Below are 17,330 nucleotides of genomic sequence, written 5' to 3'. Positions count from 1 at the left end.
GTGTCCACTGTGATTGCAGGCTTATGGCGGGCAGCCGAGTGTGATTTGACCTGGGTTAAGATGGAGAGTCCTTAGTGAACCAGAGTGGGGAGGGGGTGTTAGCTGAGCACGGATCCCACCTTCCCAGCAAGTTCTGCAGGGCGGGGCCTGCCCACACATCTCCCTCTGTCTGTACGGTGCTCAGTGAATGCATGATTACATGGTGGTGGTGGGCATTCACTTCTTCAGCTGATGTTTATCAAGCACTTGATTTACCTAGGGCTCTGCGCTAGGAATTGTGGGGACACGAAAATGACAAGGACATGATTCTGCCCGCAAGGAGCCTGTAGTCCACAAAGGGAGAAAGATGTATTCACTGATAACGTTAATCCAGGGCAGGAGTTAACACCACTAGATTCAGATCAAGGGCTCTTGGCCCTGAGAGGAGGGAGGTCAGGAGCCGGTGGCCTTGGGACTGAGCTTTGCTTCTGGGGTAGGATTCAGGTTGCAGGGGCAGAGTGGGGTGATGGGCCCGGGATGAGGGGGAGCGGCTAGCTTGGAGGCCCCGAGGTGGGGGAGTGGTGACGCTTCCCTCCTTCTTGGGTTCCCGGCAGGAGTGCGTCATCTTCTGTGTGCGGGAGGAGCCCGTGCTGTTTCTGCGTGCTGATGAGGACTTTGTGCCCTACACGCCTCGAGACAAGCAGAGTCTTCACGAGAACCTCCAGGGCCTCGGACCCGGGGTCCAGGTGGAGCGCTTGGAGCTGGCCATCCGGAAGGAGGTGAGGGCCAGCGGTGTGGGTGGGAGGCCGCCCCCCGGTAGGCCTTGGACAGCTGGGTTGAGCCCAGCCCCGCTTTGCTCTCACTGGCACACACTCGCTCACTTTTCTGCCCTGCTTGGGTGAATGGCTGCTGCAACGCTGGCCCCGGGCAGCCTGGGGAAGGACTTCTCTTCTCGGCTCTGCTTGCCTCTGCCCCTTTCCCACCCTGCTTTTCTCCTCCAAACTCAGCACCATTATTTAGAAAAGGGTCTGGTGGAGGGGAAAGAGCACTAGACTGAAAGCCCCAGGACAAGTTCAGCCTCCTGTGAGCTGTGAGGCCTGGGCTGGGTCACTTCTCTCCATGGGCCTCTGTTTCTGAGGTTCCTCTGTCCTCCTCCTTCACAGCTGGGAGGTTTGTTAGGGTCTCTGAGGCTGTGATGCACCCAGAGGTGTGTAAAGAGTGTGTGGGGGTCATGGCGTCCCCTACCTCCCTGGGACATCCCGGGCAGGAACGGAGGCCACAGCTCAGGCTTTCTCCCCTCTAGCTCCCAGCTGACCGAGCTTCCTCCTGTCCTTCAGTCTGGCGGTTTAGCCAATTCCTGCTGCCCACCGGGCCAAGCCCTTCCAGCCTGGCCCCAGTGTGGGCCATGTCAACTCAGGCATGGGTGGCTGCCCTCGGGCCAGCGGCCACCCTGGTCCCGTCAGGGCTCCCAGGGCACAGAGAGGACCTCTGGTGTGTAGTTCTCCCTGGAGGGAAAGCAGCCTGTCCATGGCCTCGGTGTGGCCTAGGCACTCCAGAGCTCAGCCAGGAAAGTCCATCATGGCCCTCTGACCCCCTACCTCCTCTAGATCCACGACTTCGCCCAGCTGAGCGAGAACAAGTACTATGTGTACCACAACACCGAAGACCTGCGGGGGGAGCCCCACGCCGTGGCCGTCAAGGGCGAGGACGATGTGCACGTGACCCAGGAGGTGTACAAGCGGCCCCTCTTCCTGCGGCCCACCTACAGGTACCGAGGGCCTGCACAGGCCCCCAGTGTGCCGGGTGTGGGTGCTCTCTGGGCCTGCTCTCCAGCTGCGGCCTCAGTCTCACCATCTGCAGGTTGGGCTGAGTTCCCCACGCCTGTGTCTCCCATGGGAATATGGGGGTGAGGGGATGTCCGGCGTGTGTGGCCTGCCTGATGGGCCGCTCCCCCTCACCCGGCAGGTACCACCGTCTGCCCCTGCCAGAGCAAGGAGCCCCCCTGGAAGCCCAGTTTGATGCCTTTATCAGTATCCTCCGGGTAAGTGGGGGCAAGAGGGGTGCTGGGAGCATGGAGGGTGGGCAGGTGCTTGGAGAGTGGGTCTGTGTCAAGGCCCCGTCTCCATGGAGATGCCCTGGTGGGTGTGGCTTCTGGAGGAAGGCTGAGGGCGTGAGTGTGTGGGCTGTGTGTGTGTCTGGTGTGGGTGTGTATTTGTACATTCTCTAATGACAGAGCCCAGCACTGACCGTCTGGAGGACTGGACTCTGGCTGTGGCTTGGCTGCTAACTTGCTGTGTGATCCTGGACAGATCTCCTAACTTCTAGGCCTCAAGTTCCTCATTTCTATATCGGAACTAAAAATTCTTACCTTCCAGGCTTCAGCTGATATCTCCTGAGTACCGGTGTTTCTGTCCCAACCCCCTTGGGAGGTCACCTTATATAATTTGCCTCTCACAGCAGAGTAACTGTGGCCCTGTCCCCTCTGAGTAGTTCTTAGCTCCAGGGCCCTGGGAAGGAGGCAGGGCCTGTGTTCCTGGGGCAGGTGGAGCAGATCGGGCCGTGGGGCTGGGCGGCCCATGTCACGATCCCCCAGCCCCAATTTGGTCCTCAGCCGCGGGCCTTCTGGTCCCACTGTTACCTGCTCTCCGTGGCCCCTCCCCAGGAGACCCCCAGCCTGCTGCTGCTCCGAGAGGCCCACGGCCCTCCCCCTGCTCTCCTCTTCAGCTGCCAGACGGGCGTGGGCAGGACCAACCTGGGCATGGTTCTGGGCACCCTCATCCTGCTTCACCACAGTGGGACTGCCTTGAGGCCGGAGTGAGTGGCTCGTGGGACCCAGTGCCCCAGGGGACTGTGGGGATAAGGAGAGGGGAGGGCAGGGCTGCCCCACGTTGCCGGGGACACATCAGAAGCCCAGAGCTACGGCTGGAAGTTGGGCAGCTGGGGTTCACTTCCCAGTTTGCTGCAGACTTCACTGGCTGACCTGGAGAAAGTCCCTTGGCCTTTCTGGGCCCCAGTTTCCCCAGTGGAACAAACGCCTCTTGTCTCCCCAACTGATTTGGAAGGAAAACTTGGAGCATGTAGTCCGGTGCCTCTCATCGGCCAGGTGAATGGGAGGGTGTCGACAGCGGGGCGTCCTCCAGGCCTGTGGGAGCGCTGATGAGGGTACTGCCCCTCCCTGTCAGGGCTGCCCCTACGAAGACCAAGCCACTGCCCATGGAGCAGCTCCAGGTGGTCCAGAGCTTTCTCCACGTGGTGCCCCAGGGGAGGAGGATGGTGGAGGAGGTGAGCGAGGGGGCTGGGCAAGGAGTTGGGGGCGGGGCCGTGGAGGGGCACTCGCTCCCCTCACTGGGGGGCGTCTTCCTCCCCTGCCCGCTCCTTCCCTTCCCGGCCAGTCATTCTCTTTCCCCCTCTCTTCTCTTCTACCTCTTGCCATCTTTCCATGGCCCTGCTCCATCCCTGCTGCCGTCCCCTCTTCCCTGCCCTGGTCTCTGGCACCAGGTGGACAGAGCCATCACCGCCTGTGCAGAGTTGCACGACCTGAAGGAAGTAGTCTTGGAACACCGGAGGGAGCTGGAAGGCAGCCCGCCGGAGACCCCGGCTCAGGTGAGGCACTGAGAGCCGCTGCTTTTGCCTGAGCCCGGCAGCCTTGTTTGGTTGGGCCTGTTGACTGGCCCCCTTCAGACTGGCTTTTCCTAATTGCTGCTTCTCCCATGAGCAGAGCAGTTTTCAGAGGAAGGGGAGATGGGGAGCTGGGCCTGCAGGAAGAGAGGAAGTTTACTTTCCCTGACCAGGACCCCTTGCTGCAGAATAAACAGGATGGAGGAAGGGGCTGCTGGCAAGGTGCTGGGGGCCTCTGGCTCCAGATACTTCCCAGGCTGCTCCCGGCTCCCCCTGCAAATAAAAACCCTCGCTGTTCTTTGGGAAGGCCAAGGTTTGGTCCAGCCGCTGATTCTGCAAGAGTGACGGGCTCTGGGCTGTCTCAGCGGGCCTGTCCCTGTGCTCTGGGGAGAGGAGGTTGGCTTGTTCGCACACAGCGCATGGAAAGAATCTAAAGCCCGCAGAGTCTTTTTCTTCTTTAACGCTTAAAAAAGTGTTTTAAAAGCAATATTATATCACAGAAGATTGAGAAATTAGAGAAGGAATAAAACTGCCTGTCATCCAAGCCCAGCTGCCGTGAGCATTTTGGCTGCCTTCCTTCAGTTTTCATATCTCTGATGTTCTTTTGTAGGTTGCCTAGGGCACGTCTATGTCCTGCTTATTTCATGTAACCCCGTCTCTTCCATGTCATACCTGCTTATCGTTGTTGAGGTTTATGGCTGTGGAACCAAAGCCATCGCGAGGCTCAGCCATCATTGGCCCGATAGGTCAGGAGCAGAGCTCTGGCCCGATTGCCTGAGTTCTTTCTGTTCCTGGCTCTGCCACCTAGAGGCGTGTGGACCTGGGCAACCTGCTTCACTGCTCTGTGCCTCAGTTTCCCCACTCGTAAAACGAGGCCACTCACAATAACTACCCCATAGGGTTGTTGTGAGGATTAGGTGAGCTCAGGTCATAAGGCCTCAGAAGGGCTCCTGGCAGAGCAGGTGTTCCTCCTGGCCGTCACCTGCTGTGATCCTCAGGCCCCCTCTAGTTGCGCAGTGGGGTCAAAGTAAGTACTTCGCATTGAACTACTTCACGAAGATGAGGCTTTTGTGTATTTAGGATTTTTCCCCTTATAAGGTCTAGATTAGGGGTTGACAGACGATGGCCCACGGGCCAAATCCAACCCACCACCTGTTTTGATAAATAAGTTTTGTTGGAACGAGGTCTTGCCCATCCATTTATGTACCGTCTCTGGCTCTCTTATGCTGCCGTGGCAGAGTCCAGCTGTTGCAAGGCAGATCGTGTAGCCCACAAGCCTAGAAAATTTACTGTCTGGCCTTTTATAGAAATAAAGGTTTGCTGACCTCTGGCCTGGATTCCCAAAGATGGGGTTAAATTTCATCCAAGGGCATGACCTTTTTTTCGGGCCTGTACGAATGTCACTTGCCCTCCAGAAGGTGGTGCTGACTCAGCAGGAGAAGCCTGAGATCCGAAGGTGAAGAGAGGGACCCTTGGAATTTTCTGTGACAGCCCCCTGCCCAGAGGACGCTGGGGTGGGGAGGGTCGCAGCTCTTAAGCGAGGGCCTCTGGTTCAGGGAAGGGTGTTTATACACTTGCTGCTTCAACACGGATTGTGGGCGACCCTGCATGGTGGGTGGCATTGGAGCAAAGCGGCGAGGCCCAGCCTGTCTCTGGGCACAGAGCCTCACCGAGAGCTGTAGTGCCTCCTGAGGTCACCAGTAGCTCTTCCTGCACCATGGATAAACCACAGCAAATGGGATAGGGTTGGAAGAACTTCCAACCTGGCGAAACAGGGTTATGAAGGGTGGGGGTAGATTGTCTAATGGGAGTTTCTGAGGCTTAACTCCTGCCTTCTGGGGATGGGGATGGGTGGCTTAGCAGCCCCATCTTTACTGCCCGCCCTCCTTCCTGGTCCCTTCCTCTCAGGAAAGCGGCAGCCAGCGCGGTGTCCGGCAGAGGGCGCTGCGGAGCCTGGAGCGATACTTCTACCTGGTCCTGTTTAACTACTATCTCCATGAGCAGGTGGGGTAGGGGGATGAGCGGACCCATCCCCCTTTCTCCTGGGGCCCCTCCAGACTCCCCACCCAGTGACTGGCATGGGGTTGATGGGGACCCCTGTGGAGCCGGGGAGGGGAGTGGGGACATGTGTGTTGGTTCCAGAGGAAGGCGGGTTTGGGGGAGGCAAGGAGAGACCCAGATAGAGGGATGGTCCCCGAGCATGTCAGGCAAAGGGAGGCCCCACGTCTCTTTCCTCTGGGCCCATCTCTGTACCCTTAGCCAGGGCATCGGGGCCTGGAGGGATCTCGCTTCGGATATCCTGGTCCCCTCTCCCCAACCTCTCATCCCTGCCCTGGGCCGTGATGGGTATCTCTTGGGGTCCCCCGACCAGAGGGCAGGCAGGGAGAGTTTGGGATGGCCATGTGACCCTGAACTCCCATCTCTCCCTGCCTCGGGCTGCAGTACCCGTTGGCTTTTGCCCTCAGTTTCAGCCGCTGGCTGTGTGCCCGTCCCGAACTGTACCGCCTGCCTGTGACACTAAGCTCAGCGGGGCCTGTGGCCCCTGGGGACCTCATCACCACCGGCTCCCTGGTGAGTGTGCCTGGCTGGCTGGGGAAGTGGGCGTGGGTGTGGGCTGGCCCCGGGGTTGATTACAGCCTTGGTTCCTGTGGGGTTGGGCTAAGCATTGCCCTCACAGGAAGCAAAGGGTGGATGGCCCGTGCGGTGATGGGATTCTCCTGTGAACAAAATGGGGCCATTCTCAGGCCCTAAGAAGCATTTGCAGCTCTGGCTACGTTCCAGTACCCACTCCTCATTCTCAACGCCAAGCGCTCTGGGCTGGGAGTCAGGAGGCCTGGTTCTGGTATCTTTGCCACCAGCCTCTCATCTTTGAGCCTCAGCTTCCTAATCTGGAGAGTGGGCACCATTGCACTTGCCCTTGCCAGGGTGGTTCTGAGGCTCCAAGTGTGCAAAAGTGCTTTCTGAACTGTCAAGTGCTGGTCTCACCCCCCGCTCCCCATGCCCACCTGGGGCCAGGTTCTGAACCTCAGTCGGCCGCTGAGGGTCTCAGGCTTGCTCCTCTCCCAACAGGGGGCAGATGACCTCGTCTCCCCGGACGCACTCAGCACCGTCAGAGAGATGGACGTGGCCAACTTTCGGCGGGTGCCCCGTTTGCCCATCTATGGCACGGCCCAGCCCAGTGCCAAGGTGACCAGCCAGGGGGCCCACGTGTGGGGTGAGGAGAAGGGGGTTTGAGCTCTTTCACTGACGGCCATCTGTCCCCCCAGGCCCTGGGGAGTATCTTGGCCTACTTGACCGACACTAAGAGGAAGCTGCAGCAGGTCGTGTGGGTCAACCTGAGAGAGGAGGCTGTGCTGGAGTGTGACGGGCGCACCCACAGCCTGCGGTGGCCTGGGCCCCCCACGGCCCCTAGCCAGGTGGAGGTGAGGCCCTCCTGCCTTGTACGCACCCCTGCCTTGGAGGCCTTCTGGGGACTTGGCCTGAAAGGGTCTTCAGAAGCTTCTGTGCTCCTTTTGTACAGATGAAGAAACTGAGGCCCCGAGAGGAACGGTCTCAGGGAGTGGCTGACTCAGGACTCCCTTGCAGCCCCGGGTCTGGTTATAAACCTTGAGGCTTGAGAAGGGGGAGGGATGGGCCCGGAAGCCAGGACTATCCTGGCTGCAGAGGTGCTGGTCTTTCAGGGCTGGCCTGGGGGCTGCCGCGTGGCCTGAGCCCTCCGTCCCACCCTCCCCTAGAACCTGGAGACCCAGCTGAAGGCCCACCTGAGCATGCCTCCCGCAGGCACCCAGGGCCCGCGGACCCGCAGGTTCCAGACATGCCTCACGACGCAGGAGGTCTTCAGCCAGCACCGCGGGGCCTGCCCCGGCCTTACCTACCACCGCGTCCCCATGCCAGACTTCTGTGCCCCCCGCGAGGAGGTGAGGGGGCTGCGTGGCTGAGGCCTCTGGGGAGGGAGAGGATGCCCCCCCCGCCTCCCTCGGGCCTGGGCCTTGGCTGTGGGCACAGCTCCCCAGAGGGACTAAGAGCTTGTTCTGCAGGGTTTCAGGTCGGCCTAGGTGGTTTATTCACATGCCTGCCGAGCTTCGTGTTTGCGTGCGCGCGCGTGCCTGTTTGTGTGTGTATTATGTGTTGTAGGTACGTGTGGGGTGGGTGAGCATGTCTGTGTGTGTTCAGAGTGGGTGTGGTTGTGGAGAGTGTGTGTGGTGTGTCTGTGTCTATGGAGGCTGTGCTGTGCCACTTGTCTTTGCTGGGGGACGCGTGGAGAGCGTGTCTGGTGGGGAGCTGTGTGGTGTGTGTGTAGGGGGTTTGTGGAGGAGGGTGCTGGGGAATGCTGTGTGTGACTGAGGGAGTTCTGTGTGCATGTGGTATCTGTAGGTTTATGCCTGTGAATGTCTGTACGGTCTGTGGGTCTTTAAGGTTTGTGTGGTGTGTGTGCCTGGCCTGTGTTGTGTGGGGGTCACTGTGTGCCTGTGTGATGTGTCAGTTCTTTGGGTGATGCGTCTGTGTCTGTCTGTGAGACGGGTGGTGACGGGGCTTGTATGGCCCCCTCACTTTGCTCTGTGGGTCTGGCTGCCCGTAGTTTGTTGCCCTCTGGTGGTCTCACGCTGCAGTGATTGGCTGAGGTTGGGACTGCCCTCAAACTGGGATCTGGGTTGGGTCCACCTCAGGTGGGCAGTAGGGCGGTGGGGGGGGGGGGTCCACGTGCAGCCCGGGGGCGCAGCACATAGGAGTGTGCTTGTTCTACCTGGCAGATGGTGGGCACCAGGAACCTCAGGTGTGTGCCCGTGTCTGCTCATACGTCCAGTGCCTGGTTACATGGGAGTGTGGCTGTTTACGTGCACGTGGTCTTGTGTGTACTGCAGTGAGCTGAGTGTATGTGCATACAAGGTTGTGAGCCTGACACAGCCAGGCTCCGGGCAAACACTCCCAGGACAGCTGCCAGGGTTGCCATTTGGAGGGATGGGCCATCTTGGGAGTCTGTGCAGCTGGGAGTACCCACTGACTCAGACCTCGGTCTCCCTGTGCAGGATTTTGACCGGCTGCTGGGGACCCTGCAGGCTGCCCTCGCCAAGGACCCGGGTTCCGGCTTCGTGTTCAGCTGCCTCAGCGGCCAGGGCCGGACCACGACCGCCATGGTGGTGGCCGTGCTTGCCTTCTGGCACATCCGAGTATGTGTGGCCTCCTGTGTGAGGACAGGGCTCTGCCCAGGCAGGGTGGGCATTTGGTCCCTGGGGACCCTGGCTGTGGCAGGAAGGTGTGGTCCCAGAGCCCCCTCTCATCAGCCCTGGGCGGACGGCGCGTGGGCTGGCAGACCCCTGGCACGGGCTCCAGCTGTGGGCAGAGCTGGGGGAGGGTGCGGTCTGGTAGCCATGCTTCCGGTCCCAGCAGCTGTCCTCCCTTAGGGCTTCCCCGAGGTGGGCGAGGAGGAGCTCGTGAGCGTGCCCGATGCCAAGTTCACCAAGGGCGAGTTTGAGGTGAGCACGCCCCGTGGGGTCCCCAGGGGACACCTGGGGGAGGGGAGGGGTGAGTCTTGCTGGCAGATTGGGGGGAGATCTTCAAAGCTCCTCCTAAGGCCATTACCTTATTCTACCTCATCGTATCAGTCCTTCCCTGTCCCCATTTCACAGATGAGCAAACAGGGCACAGGGTAGCTTGGCTCTGGGCCCTGGCAGATGGTGTTTGGAGAAGAGGGGGCGGATCCCCCCCACTCCTCCTGGCCCTGCTGCTGGGCTCCTGGCCACCATCTTGTCTGGGTAACACTGACGACCACCTCACGGGCACCTGGGACCCAGCTGCGGTTGGTGACCCTGGTGCCGGGCCCCGGACCACCCCACCCCACCCCCATTTCAATTCAGGGCACTGGATGGACAGTGCTAACGTCTCACATTTAGCCATCCATGTATTGCACCTCATGTGCCTCATGTCATGTTCCCTGACACCCTGTAAGTAGGTGGCAGTGTCCCCGTCTTACACATGGGGCAAGTGGAACTCAGAGTTGGCACGTGGCTGCCCGGTGTCGGTGTTGTGGTCGGCTCCTGCCTACCTGGCCGGCCTGGCCAGTGCCCCTTCCCTGCCCTCCCTACTGTCCTGACACCCTGGCCTCCATGCAGCTCCTCAAACTCACCAAGTGCTTTCAGCTTCTGGGCCTTTGCATGTGCTTTTCCCTTGCCCTGGACCACTTCTCTCTTCCTTCTTCTGGCTGATTCACTGATTCTTTTCTTTTTAATTTCTTATTGTGGTAAAACGTACATAACACAAAATTTACCATTTTAACCATTTTTCAGTGTACAGCTCTGTGGCGTTAAGTACATTCACATTATTGTGCAACCATCACCACCATCTCCAGAACTTTTTCCTTAGGCCAAATTGACCCTATCCATTAAACACTAACTGCCCATCTCCCCTCGCCCAGCCCCTGGCAGCCACCATTCCACTTTCTATCTCTATGAATTTGACTATTTTACATACCTCATGTGAGGAGAATCATACAGTATTTGTCCTTTTGTGACTGGCTTATTGCACTTAGCATCATAGCATCCAGTTTCATCCGTGGTGTAGCATGTGTCACAATTTGCATTTTTAAAAGGCTGAGTAGCATTCCGTTGTAAGTATCGACCACATTTTGTTTATCCATTCATCTGTCCGTGGGCACTTACGTTGTCTTCACCTTTGGGCTACTGTGAATCACGCTGCTGTGAACATGGGTGTACACATATCTGTTTGAGTCTTTGCTTTCAATTCCAGAAGTGGAATCACTGGATCAACTGGTAATTCACTGTTTAAATTTTGAGGAACTGCCATATTGTTTTCCACAGCAGCTGCACCATATACATTCCTGCCAGCAAAGCACAAGGGTTCCAATTCCTCCACATTCTTGCCAACACTTGTTGTTTTCTGTTTTTTTTTTTTTTTTTTTTTGATAATAGCCTTCCTAGTAGGTATGAAGTGACCTGGTGTGGTGTTGATTTGAATTTCCCCACCGCCTAGTGATGTTGAACATTGTTTCATTTGTTTTATGGCCATTTTTGTATCTTTCTTGGAGAAATTCCTATCTGAATTCTTTGCCCATTTTTGATTTGGGTTGTTTTGTTATTGTTGAGTTGTAGGAACTCTTTATATATTCTGGATATCAATCCCTTGTTAGATATGTGGTAGTTCAGTGGGTTGCCTTTTTACTCTATTGATAGTGTCCTTTCATGCAAAAATTTTTAATTTTGATGAAAATCAATTTGTCTGTTTTTCTTGTTTCCTGTGCTTTTGGTGTCATATCTAAGAAGTCATTGCTAAATGCAATGTTATGAAGCTTTTCTTCTAAGAATTTTATGGTTTTAGTTCTTACATTGAGGTCTTTGATCCATTTTGAATTAATTTTATTTTTTTAGTTTAATTTTTTTATATAGCAGGTTCTTATTAGTTATCCATTTTATACATATTAGTGTATATATGTCAATCCCAATCTCCCAATTAATCACACCACCCCCCCACCGCCACCACTTTCCCCCCTTGGTGTCCATACGTTTGTTCTCTCCATCTGTGTCTCTATGTCTGCCCTGCAAACCGGTTCATCTGTGCCATTTTTCTAGGTTCCACATATATGTGTTAATATTACAATATTTGTTTTTCTCTTTCTGACTTACTTCACTCTGTATGACAGTCTCTAGATCCATCCACGTCTCTACAAATGACCCAATTTCGGTCCTTTCTATGGCTGAGTAATATTCCATTGAATATATGTACCACATCTTCTGTATCCATTTGTCTGTCGGTGGGCATTTAGGTTGCTTCCATGACCTGGCTATTGTAAATAGTGCTGCAGTGAACATTGGGGTGCATGTGTCTTTTTCTTTTTTTTTTTTTTTATTTGCAGTACGTGGGCCTCTCCTGTTGTGGAGCACAGGCTCTGGACACGCAGGCTCAGCGGCCAAGGCTCATGGGCCCAGCCGCTTCATGGCATGTGGGATCTTCCTGGACCGGGGCACGAACCCGTGTCCCCTGCATCAGCAGGCGGACTCTCAACCACTGCGCCACCAGGGAAGCCCCCATGTGTCTTTTTGAATTATGGTTTTCTCTGGGTATATGCCCAGTAGTGGGATTGCTAGGTCATATGTTAATTCTATTTTTAGTTTTTTAAGGAACCTCCATACTGTTCTCCATAGCGGTGGTATCAATTTACATTCCCACCAACAGTGCAAGAGGGTTCCCTTTTGTTCACACCCTCTCCAGCATTTATTGTTTGTAGATTTTCTGATGTTGCCCATTCTAACTGGTGTGAGGTGATACCTCATTGTAGTTTTGATTTGCATTTCTCTAATAATTAGTGATGTTGAGCAGCTTTGCATGTGCTTCTTGGCCACCTGTATGTCTTCTTTGGAGAAATGTCTATTTAGGTCTTCTGCCCATTTTTGGATTGGGTTGTTTGTTTTCTTAATATTGAGCTGCGTGAGCTATTTATATATTTTGGAGATTAATCCTTTGTCTGTTGATTCGTTTGCAAATATTTTCTCCCATTCTGAGGGTTGTCTTTTCATCTTGTTTGCAGTTTCCGTTGCTTTGCAAAAGCTTTTAAGTTTCATTAGGTCCCATTTGTTTATTTTTGTTTTTATTTCCATTACTCTAGGAGGTGGATCAAAAAAGATCTTGCTGTGATTTATGTCACAGAGTGTTCTTACTGTGTTTTCCTCTAAGACTTTTATAGTGTTCAGTCTTAACATTTAGGTCCATTTTGAGTTTATTTTTGTGTATGGTATTAGGGAGTGTTCTAATTTCATTCTTTTACATGTAGCTGTCCAGTTTTCCCAGCACCAGTTATTGAAGAGACTGTCTTTTCTCCATGGTACATCCTTGCCTCCTTTGTCATAGATTAGTTGACCATAAGTGCATGGATTTATCTCTGGGCTTTCTATCCCGTTCCATTGATCTATAGTTCTGTTTTTGTGCCATACCATTATTGTCTTGATTAGTGTAGCTTTGTAGTATAGTCTGAAGTCAGGGAGTCTGATTCCTCCAGCTCCGTTTTTTTCCCTCAAGACTGCTTTGGCTATTTGGGGTCTTTTGTATCTCCATACAGATTTTAAGATTTTTTGTTCTAGTTCTGTAAAAAAATGCCATTGGTAATTTGACAGGGATTGCATTGAATCTATAGATTGCTTTGGGTAGTATAGTCATTTTCACAATATTGACTCTTCCAATCCAGAAACATGGTGTATCTCTCCCTCTATTTGTATCATCTTTAATTTCTTTCATCAGTGTCTTATAGTTTTCTGCATACAGGTCTTTTGTCTCCTTAGGTAGGTTTACTTCTAGGTATTCTTTTCCTTTTGCTGCAACGGTATATGAGAGTGTTTCTTTAATTTCTCTTTCAGATTTTTCATCATTAGTGTACAGGAATGCACGAGATTTCTGTGCGTTAATTTTGTATCCTGCAACCTTACCAAATTCATTGATTGGGTCTAGTAGTTTTCTGGTGGCATCTTTAGGATTCTCTATGTATAGTATCATGTCATCTGCAAACAGTGACAGTTTTACTTCTTCTTTTCCACTTGTATTCCTTTTGTTTCTTTTTCTTCTCTGATTGCCATGGCTAGGATTTCTAAAACTATGTTGAGTAATAGCAGCGAGAATGGACATCCTTGTCTTGTTCCTGATCTTAGAGGAGATGCTTTCAGGTTTTCACCATTGAGAATGATGTTTGCTGTGGGTTTGTCGTATATGGCCTTTATTATGTTGAGGTAGGTTCCCTCTATGCCCACTTTCTGGAGAGCTTTTATCATAAATGAGTGTTGAATTTTGTCAAAAGCTTTTTCTGCATCTACTGAGATGATCATATGATTTTTATTCTTCAATTTGTTAATATGGTGTATCACATTGATTGATTTGCATATATTGAAGAGTCCTTGCATCCCTGGGATAAATCCCACTTGATCATGGTGTATGATCCTTTTAATATGTTGTTGGATTCTGTTTGCTAGTATTTTGTTGAGGATTTTTGCGTCTATATTCATCAGTGATATTGGTCTGTAATTTTTTTGTATTATCTTTGTCTGGTTTTGGTATCAGGGTGATGGTGGCCTCATAGAATGAGTTTGGGAGTGTTCCTTCCTCTGCAATTTTTTGAAAGAGTTTGAGAAGGACGGGTGTTAGCGCTTCTCTAAATGTTTGACAGAATTCGCCTGTGAAGCTATCTGGTCCTGGGCTCTTGTTTGTTGGAAGATTTTTAATCACAGTTTCAATTTCAGTGTTTGTGATTGGCCTGTTCATATTTTCTGTCTCTTCCTGGTTCAGTCTCAGAACGTTGTGCTTTTCTAAGAATTTGCCCATTTCTTCCAGGTTGTCCATTTTGTTGGCATAGAGTCGCTTGTAGTAGTCTCTTAGGATGCTTTGTATTTCTCTGGTGTCTGTTTTAACTTCTCCTATTTCATTTCTAATTTTATTGATTTGAGTCCTCTCCCTCCTTTTCTTGATGAGTCTGGCTAATGGTTTATCAATTTTGTTTATCTTCTCAAAGAACCAGCTTTTAGTTTTATTGATCTTTGCTATTGTTTTCTTTGTTTCTATTTCATTTATTTCTGTTCTGATCTTTATGATTTCTTTCCTTCTACTAACTTTGAGTTTTATTTGTTCTTCTTTCTCTAGTTCCTTTAGGTATAAGGTGAGATTGTTTATTTGAGATTTTTCTTGTTTCTTTTTCCCTCTTAGAACTGCTTTTGCTGCATCCCATAGGTCCCGTAGGTTTTGGATCATCATGTTTTCGTTGTAATTTGTCTCTAGGTATTTTTTGATTTCCTGTTTGATTTCTTCAGTGATCCTATTTAGTAACGTATTGTTTAGCCTCCATGTGTTTGTGTTTTTTATGTTTTTTTTCCCTGTAATTGATTTCTAATCTCTTAGCATTGTGGTCAGAAAAGATGCTTGATATGATTTCAATTTTCTTAAATTTACTGAGGCTTGATTTGTGACCCAAGATGTGAACTATCTTGGAGAATGTTCCGTGTACACTTGAGAAGAAAGTGTAATCTGTTTTTGGATGGAATGTCCTATAAATATCAATTAAATCTATCTGGTCTGTTGTGTCATTTAAAGCTTGTGTTTCCTTATTTTCTGTTTGGATGATCTGTCCACTGGTGTAAGTGAGGTGTTAAAGTCCCCCACTATTATTGTGTTACTGTCAATTTCCTCTTTTATAGCTGTTAGCAGTTGCCTATGTATTGAGGTGCTCCTATGTTGGGTGCATATATATTTATAATTGTTATATCTTCTTCTTGGATTGATCCCTTGATCATTATGTAGTGTCCTTCCTTGCCTCTTGTAACGTTCTCTTTTTTTAAAGTCTTTTATCTGATATGAGTATTGCTACTCCAGCTCTCTTTTGATTTCCATTTGCATGGAATATCTTTTTCCATCCTCTCACTTTCAGTCTGTATGTGTCCCTAGGTCTGAAGTGGGTCTCTTGTAGACAGCATATATATGGGTCATGTTTTTGTATCCATTCAGTGAGCCTGTGTCTTTTGGTTGGACATTTAATCCATTCACGTTTAAGGTAATTATCGATATGTATGTTCCTATTACCATTTTCTTAATTGTTTTGGTTTTTTTTTTTTTTTTTTTTTGTGGTACGTGGGCCTCTCACCTCTGTGGCCTCTCCTGTTGCGGGGCACAGGCTCTGCATGCGCAGGCTCAGCGGCCATGGCTCACGGGCCCAGCCGCTCCGCGGCATGTGGGATCCTCCCAGACCGGGGCACGAACCCACGTCCCCTGCATCAGCAGGCGGACTCTCAACCACTGCGCCACCAGCGAAGCCCATTGGGTTTGTTTTTGTAGGTCCTTTTCTTCTCCGTGTTTCCCACTTAGAGAAGTTCCTTTAGCATTTGTTGTAGAGCTGGTTTGGTGGTGCTGAATTCTCTTAGCTTTTGCTTATCTGTAAAGTTTTTGATTTCTCCATTGAATCTGAATGAGATCCTTGCCAGATAGAGTCATCTTGGTTGTAGGTTCTTCCCTTTCATCACTTTAAATGTGTCATGCCACTCCCTTCTGGCTTGTAGAGTTTCTGCTGAGAAGTCAGCTGTTAACCTTATGGGAGTTCCCTTGTATGTTATTTGTCATTTTTCCCTTGCTCCTTTCAATAATTTTTCTTTGTCTTTAATTTTTGTCAGTTTGATTACTACTGTGTGTCTCGGTGTGTTTCTCCTTGGGTTTATCCTGCCTGGGACTCTCTGCGCTTTGTGGATTTGGGTGGCTATTTCCTTTCCCATGTTAGGCACGTTTTTGACTATAATCTCTTCAAATATTTTCTTGGGTCCTTTCTCTCTCTCTTCTCCTCCTGGGACCCCTATAATGCGAATGTTGTTGCGTTTAATGTTGTCTGAGAGGTCTCTTAGGCTGCCTTCATTTCTTTTGATTCTTTTTTCTTTATTCTGTTCCACGGCAGTGAATTCCACCATTCTGTCTTCCAGGTCACTTGTCCGTTCTTCTGCGTCAGTTATTCTGCTATTGATTCCTTCTAGTGTATTTTTCATTTCAGTTATTGTATGTTCATCTCTGTTTGTTTGTTCTTTAATCCTTCTAGGTCTTTGTTAAACATTTCTTACATCTTCTTGATCTTTGCCTCCGTTCTTTTTCCGATGTCCTGGATCATCTTCACTATCATTATTCTGAATTCTTTTTCTGGAAGGTTGCCTATCTCCACTTCATTTAGTTGTTTTTCTGGGGTTTTATCTTGTTCCTTCATTTGGTACGCAGCCCTTTGCCTTTTGTTCTTGTCTATCTTTCTGTCTGAATTAATTTTTGTATATGGTATAACGTAAGGGTCCAAGTTCATTCTTTTGCATGTGGATATCCAGTTTTCCCAGCACCATTTGTTGAAAAGAATGTCCCTTCCCCATCAAATGGTTTTGCAAAAATCATTTGACCGTATACATGAGGGTTTATTTCCAAGTCTACACGTTGGTCCCTCAGATGTGATAGTTAGAACTCTCTCTACTCACACCCAGTCCTGTGCCAGGAGCTCTGTGTGTGCTCCCTTCTTTACCCTTCACAGCTCCCAAGGGTTAGGTGCCCTTACTACTCCCAGTTGATAGATGAGGAAACTGAGGTGCTGGGAGCCAAGCTCATCACCCCAGAACCACGTCAGAGAAGTGATGGGGTCAGGGCACAAGCCAGGTAGTTGACCTCTGAATCTGTGTTCTAAAGTTACATCATGTGACCCAAGGATACCCCTGTATCCCCATCCTTAGCCACCCCAAGACATGCTGATGTCTAGACCAGCTTCCTTTGTAATTAATTCAGGCCTGTGGAGCCCACAGTCCAGTGGGGAACATTCAATAGACTGTGAAGAGTGCTGAAATAGACATTGGTTCTGAGCGCCAAAGGTGCAGCTGGGGGAGCCCAAGAGGGCTTCGTGGAGGAGGTGACATTTGAGTGCATTTTAGAAAGATGAGTGAGTTTCCTGGGGCTGGGGGGAGGGATAGTGTGCAGAGGGGATCAAACGTGCAAAGGAGGGAGTCTGGAAGGGGCAGGACCTGTGGAAGGCTGCAGTTGGCCAGAATGGAAGGAGGCAGGGCTGAGGTGGGGGCCCTGACTGTGAGGACCCTGGAAGACCACACTGTGTGTTTGACCTTAACCTTGGGGCCAGCAGAGAAGTAGGGGAGGTCGTGATCAGATTCTCATTCTGGAGGCCAGTGTGTGGCGGAGGGTGTGGAGAGGAGAGCCTGGGGCCTGAGTGAGGCGGGGACCGCCTG

At 51.3% G+C, this 17,330-nt stretch overlaps 1 protein-coding gene across 1 annotated transcript in view; it reads left to right on the top strand.

The window, feature by feature from the left end:
- PALD1 (phosphatase domain containing paladin 1) overlaps positions 1 to 17,330 on the top strand; it is a gene marked incomplete at both ends in the record, with an annotated part of 43,178 nt that overhangs the window by 5,286 nt on the left and 20,562 nt on the right. The window contains 13 exons of the mRNA XM_082854151.1: positions 594 to 758; positions 1,587 to 1,747; positions 1,945 to 2,020; positions 2,642 to 2,793; positions 3,162 to 3,261; positions 3,478 to 3,582; positions 5,506 to 5,601; positions 6,040 to 6,168; positions 6,667 to 6,783; positions 6,864 to 7,019; positions 7,332 to 7,514; positions 8,625 to 8,765; positions 9,000 to 9,071. Coding sequence (XP_082710277.1) covers positions 594 to 758; positions 1,587 to 1,747; positions 1,945 to 2,020; positions 2,642 to 2,793; positions 3,162 to 3,261; positions 3,478 to 3,582; positions 5,506 to 5,601; positions 6,040 to 6,168; positions 6,667 to 6,783; positions 6,864 to 7,019; positions 7,332 to 7,514; positions 8,625 to 8,765; positions 9,000 to 9,071 — 1,653 coding nt within the window. The remainder of the gene's footprint in view (positions 1 to 593; positions 759 to 1,586; positions 1,748 to 1,944; positions 2,021 to 2,641; positions 2,794 to 3,161; positions 3,262 to 3,477; positions 3,583 to 5,505; positions 5,602 to 6,039; positions 6,169 to 6,666; positions 6,784 to 6,863; positions 7,020 to 7,331; positions 7,515 to 8,624; positions 8,766 to 8,999; positions 9,072 to 17,330) is intronic.

The sequence above is a fragment of the Leucopleurus acutus genome (genome assembly GCF_964270905.1).
Source record: "Leucopleurus acutus genome assembly, chromosome: 14".
NCBI lineage: Eukaryota > Metazoa > Chordata > Mammalia > Artiodactyla > Delphinidae > Leucopleurus > Leucopleurus acutus.
The sequence above is the reverse complement of the archived record's forward strand: the minus strand, read 5'-3'. Positions and strand labels throughout refer to the sequence as shown.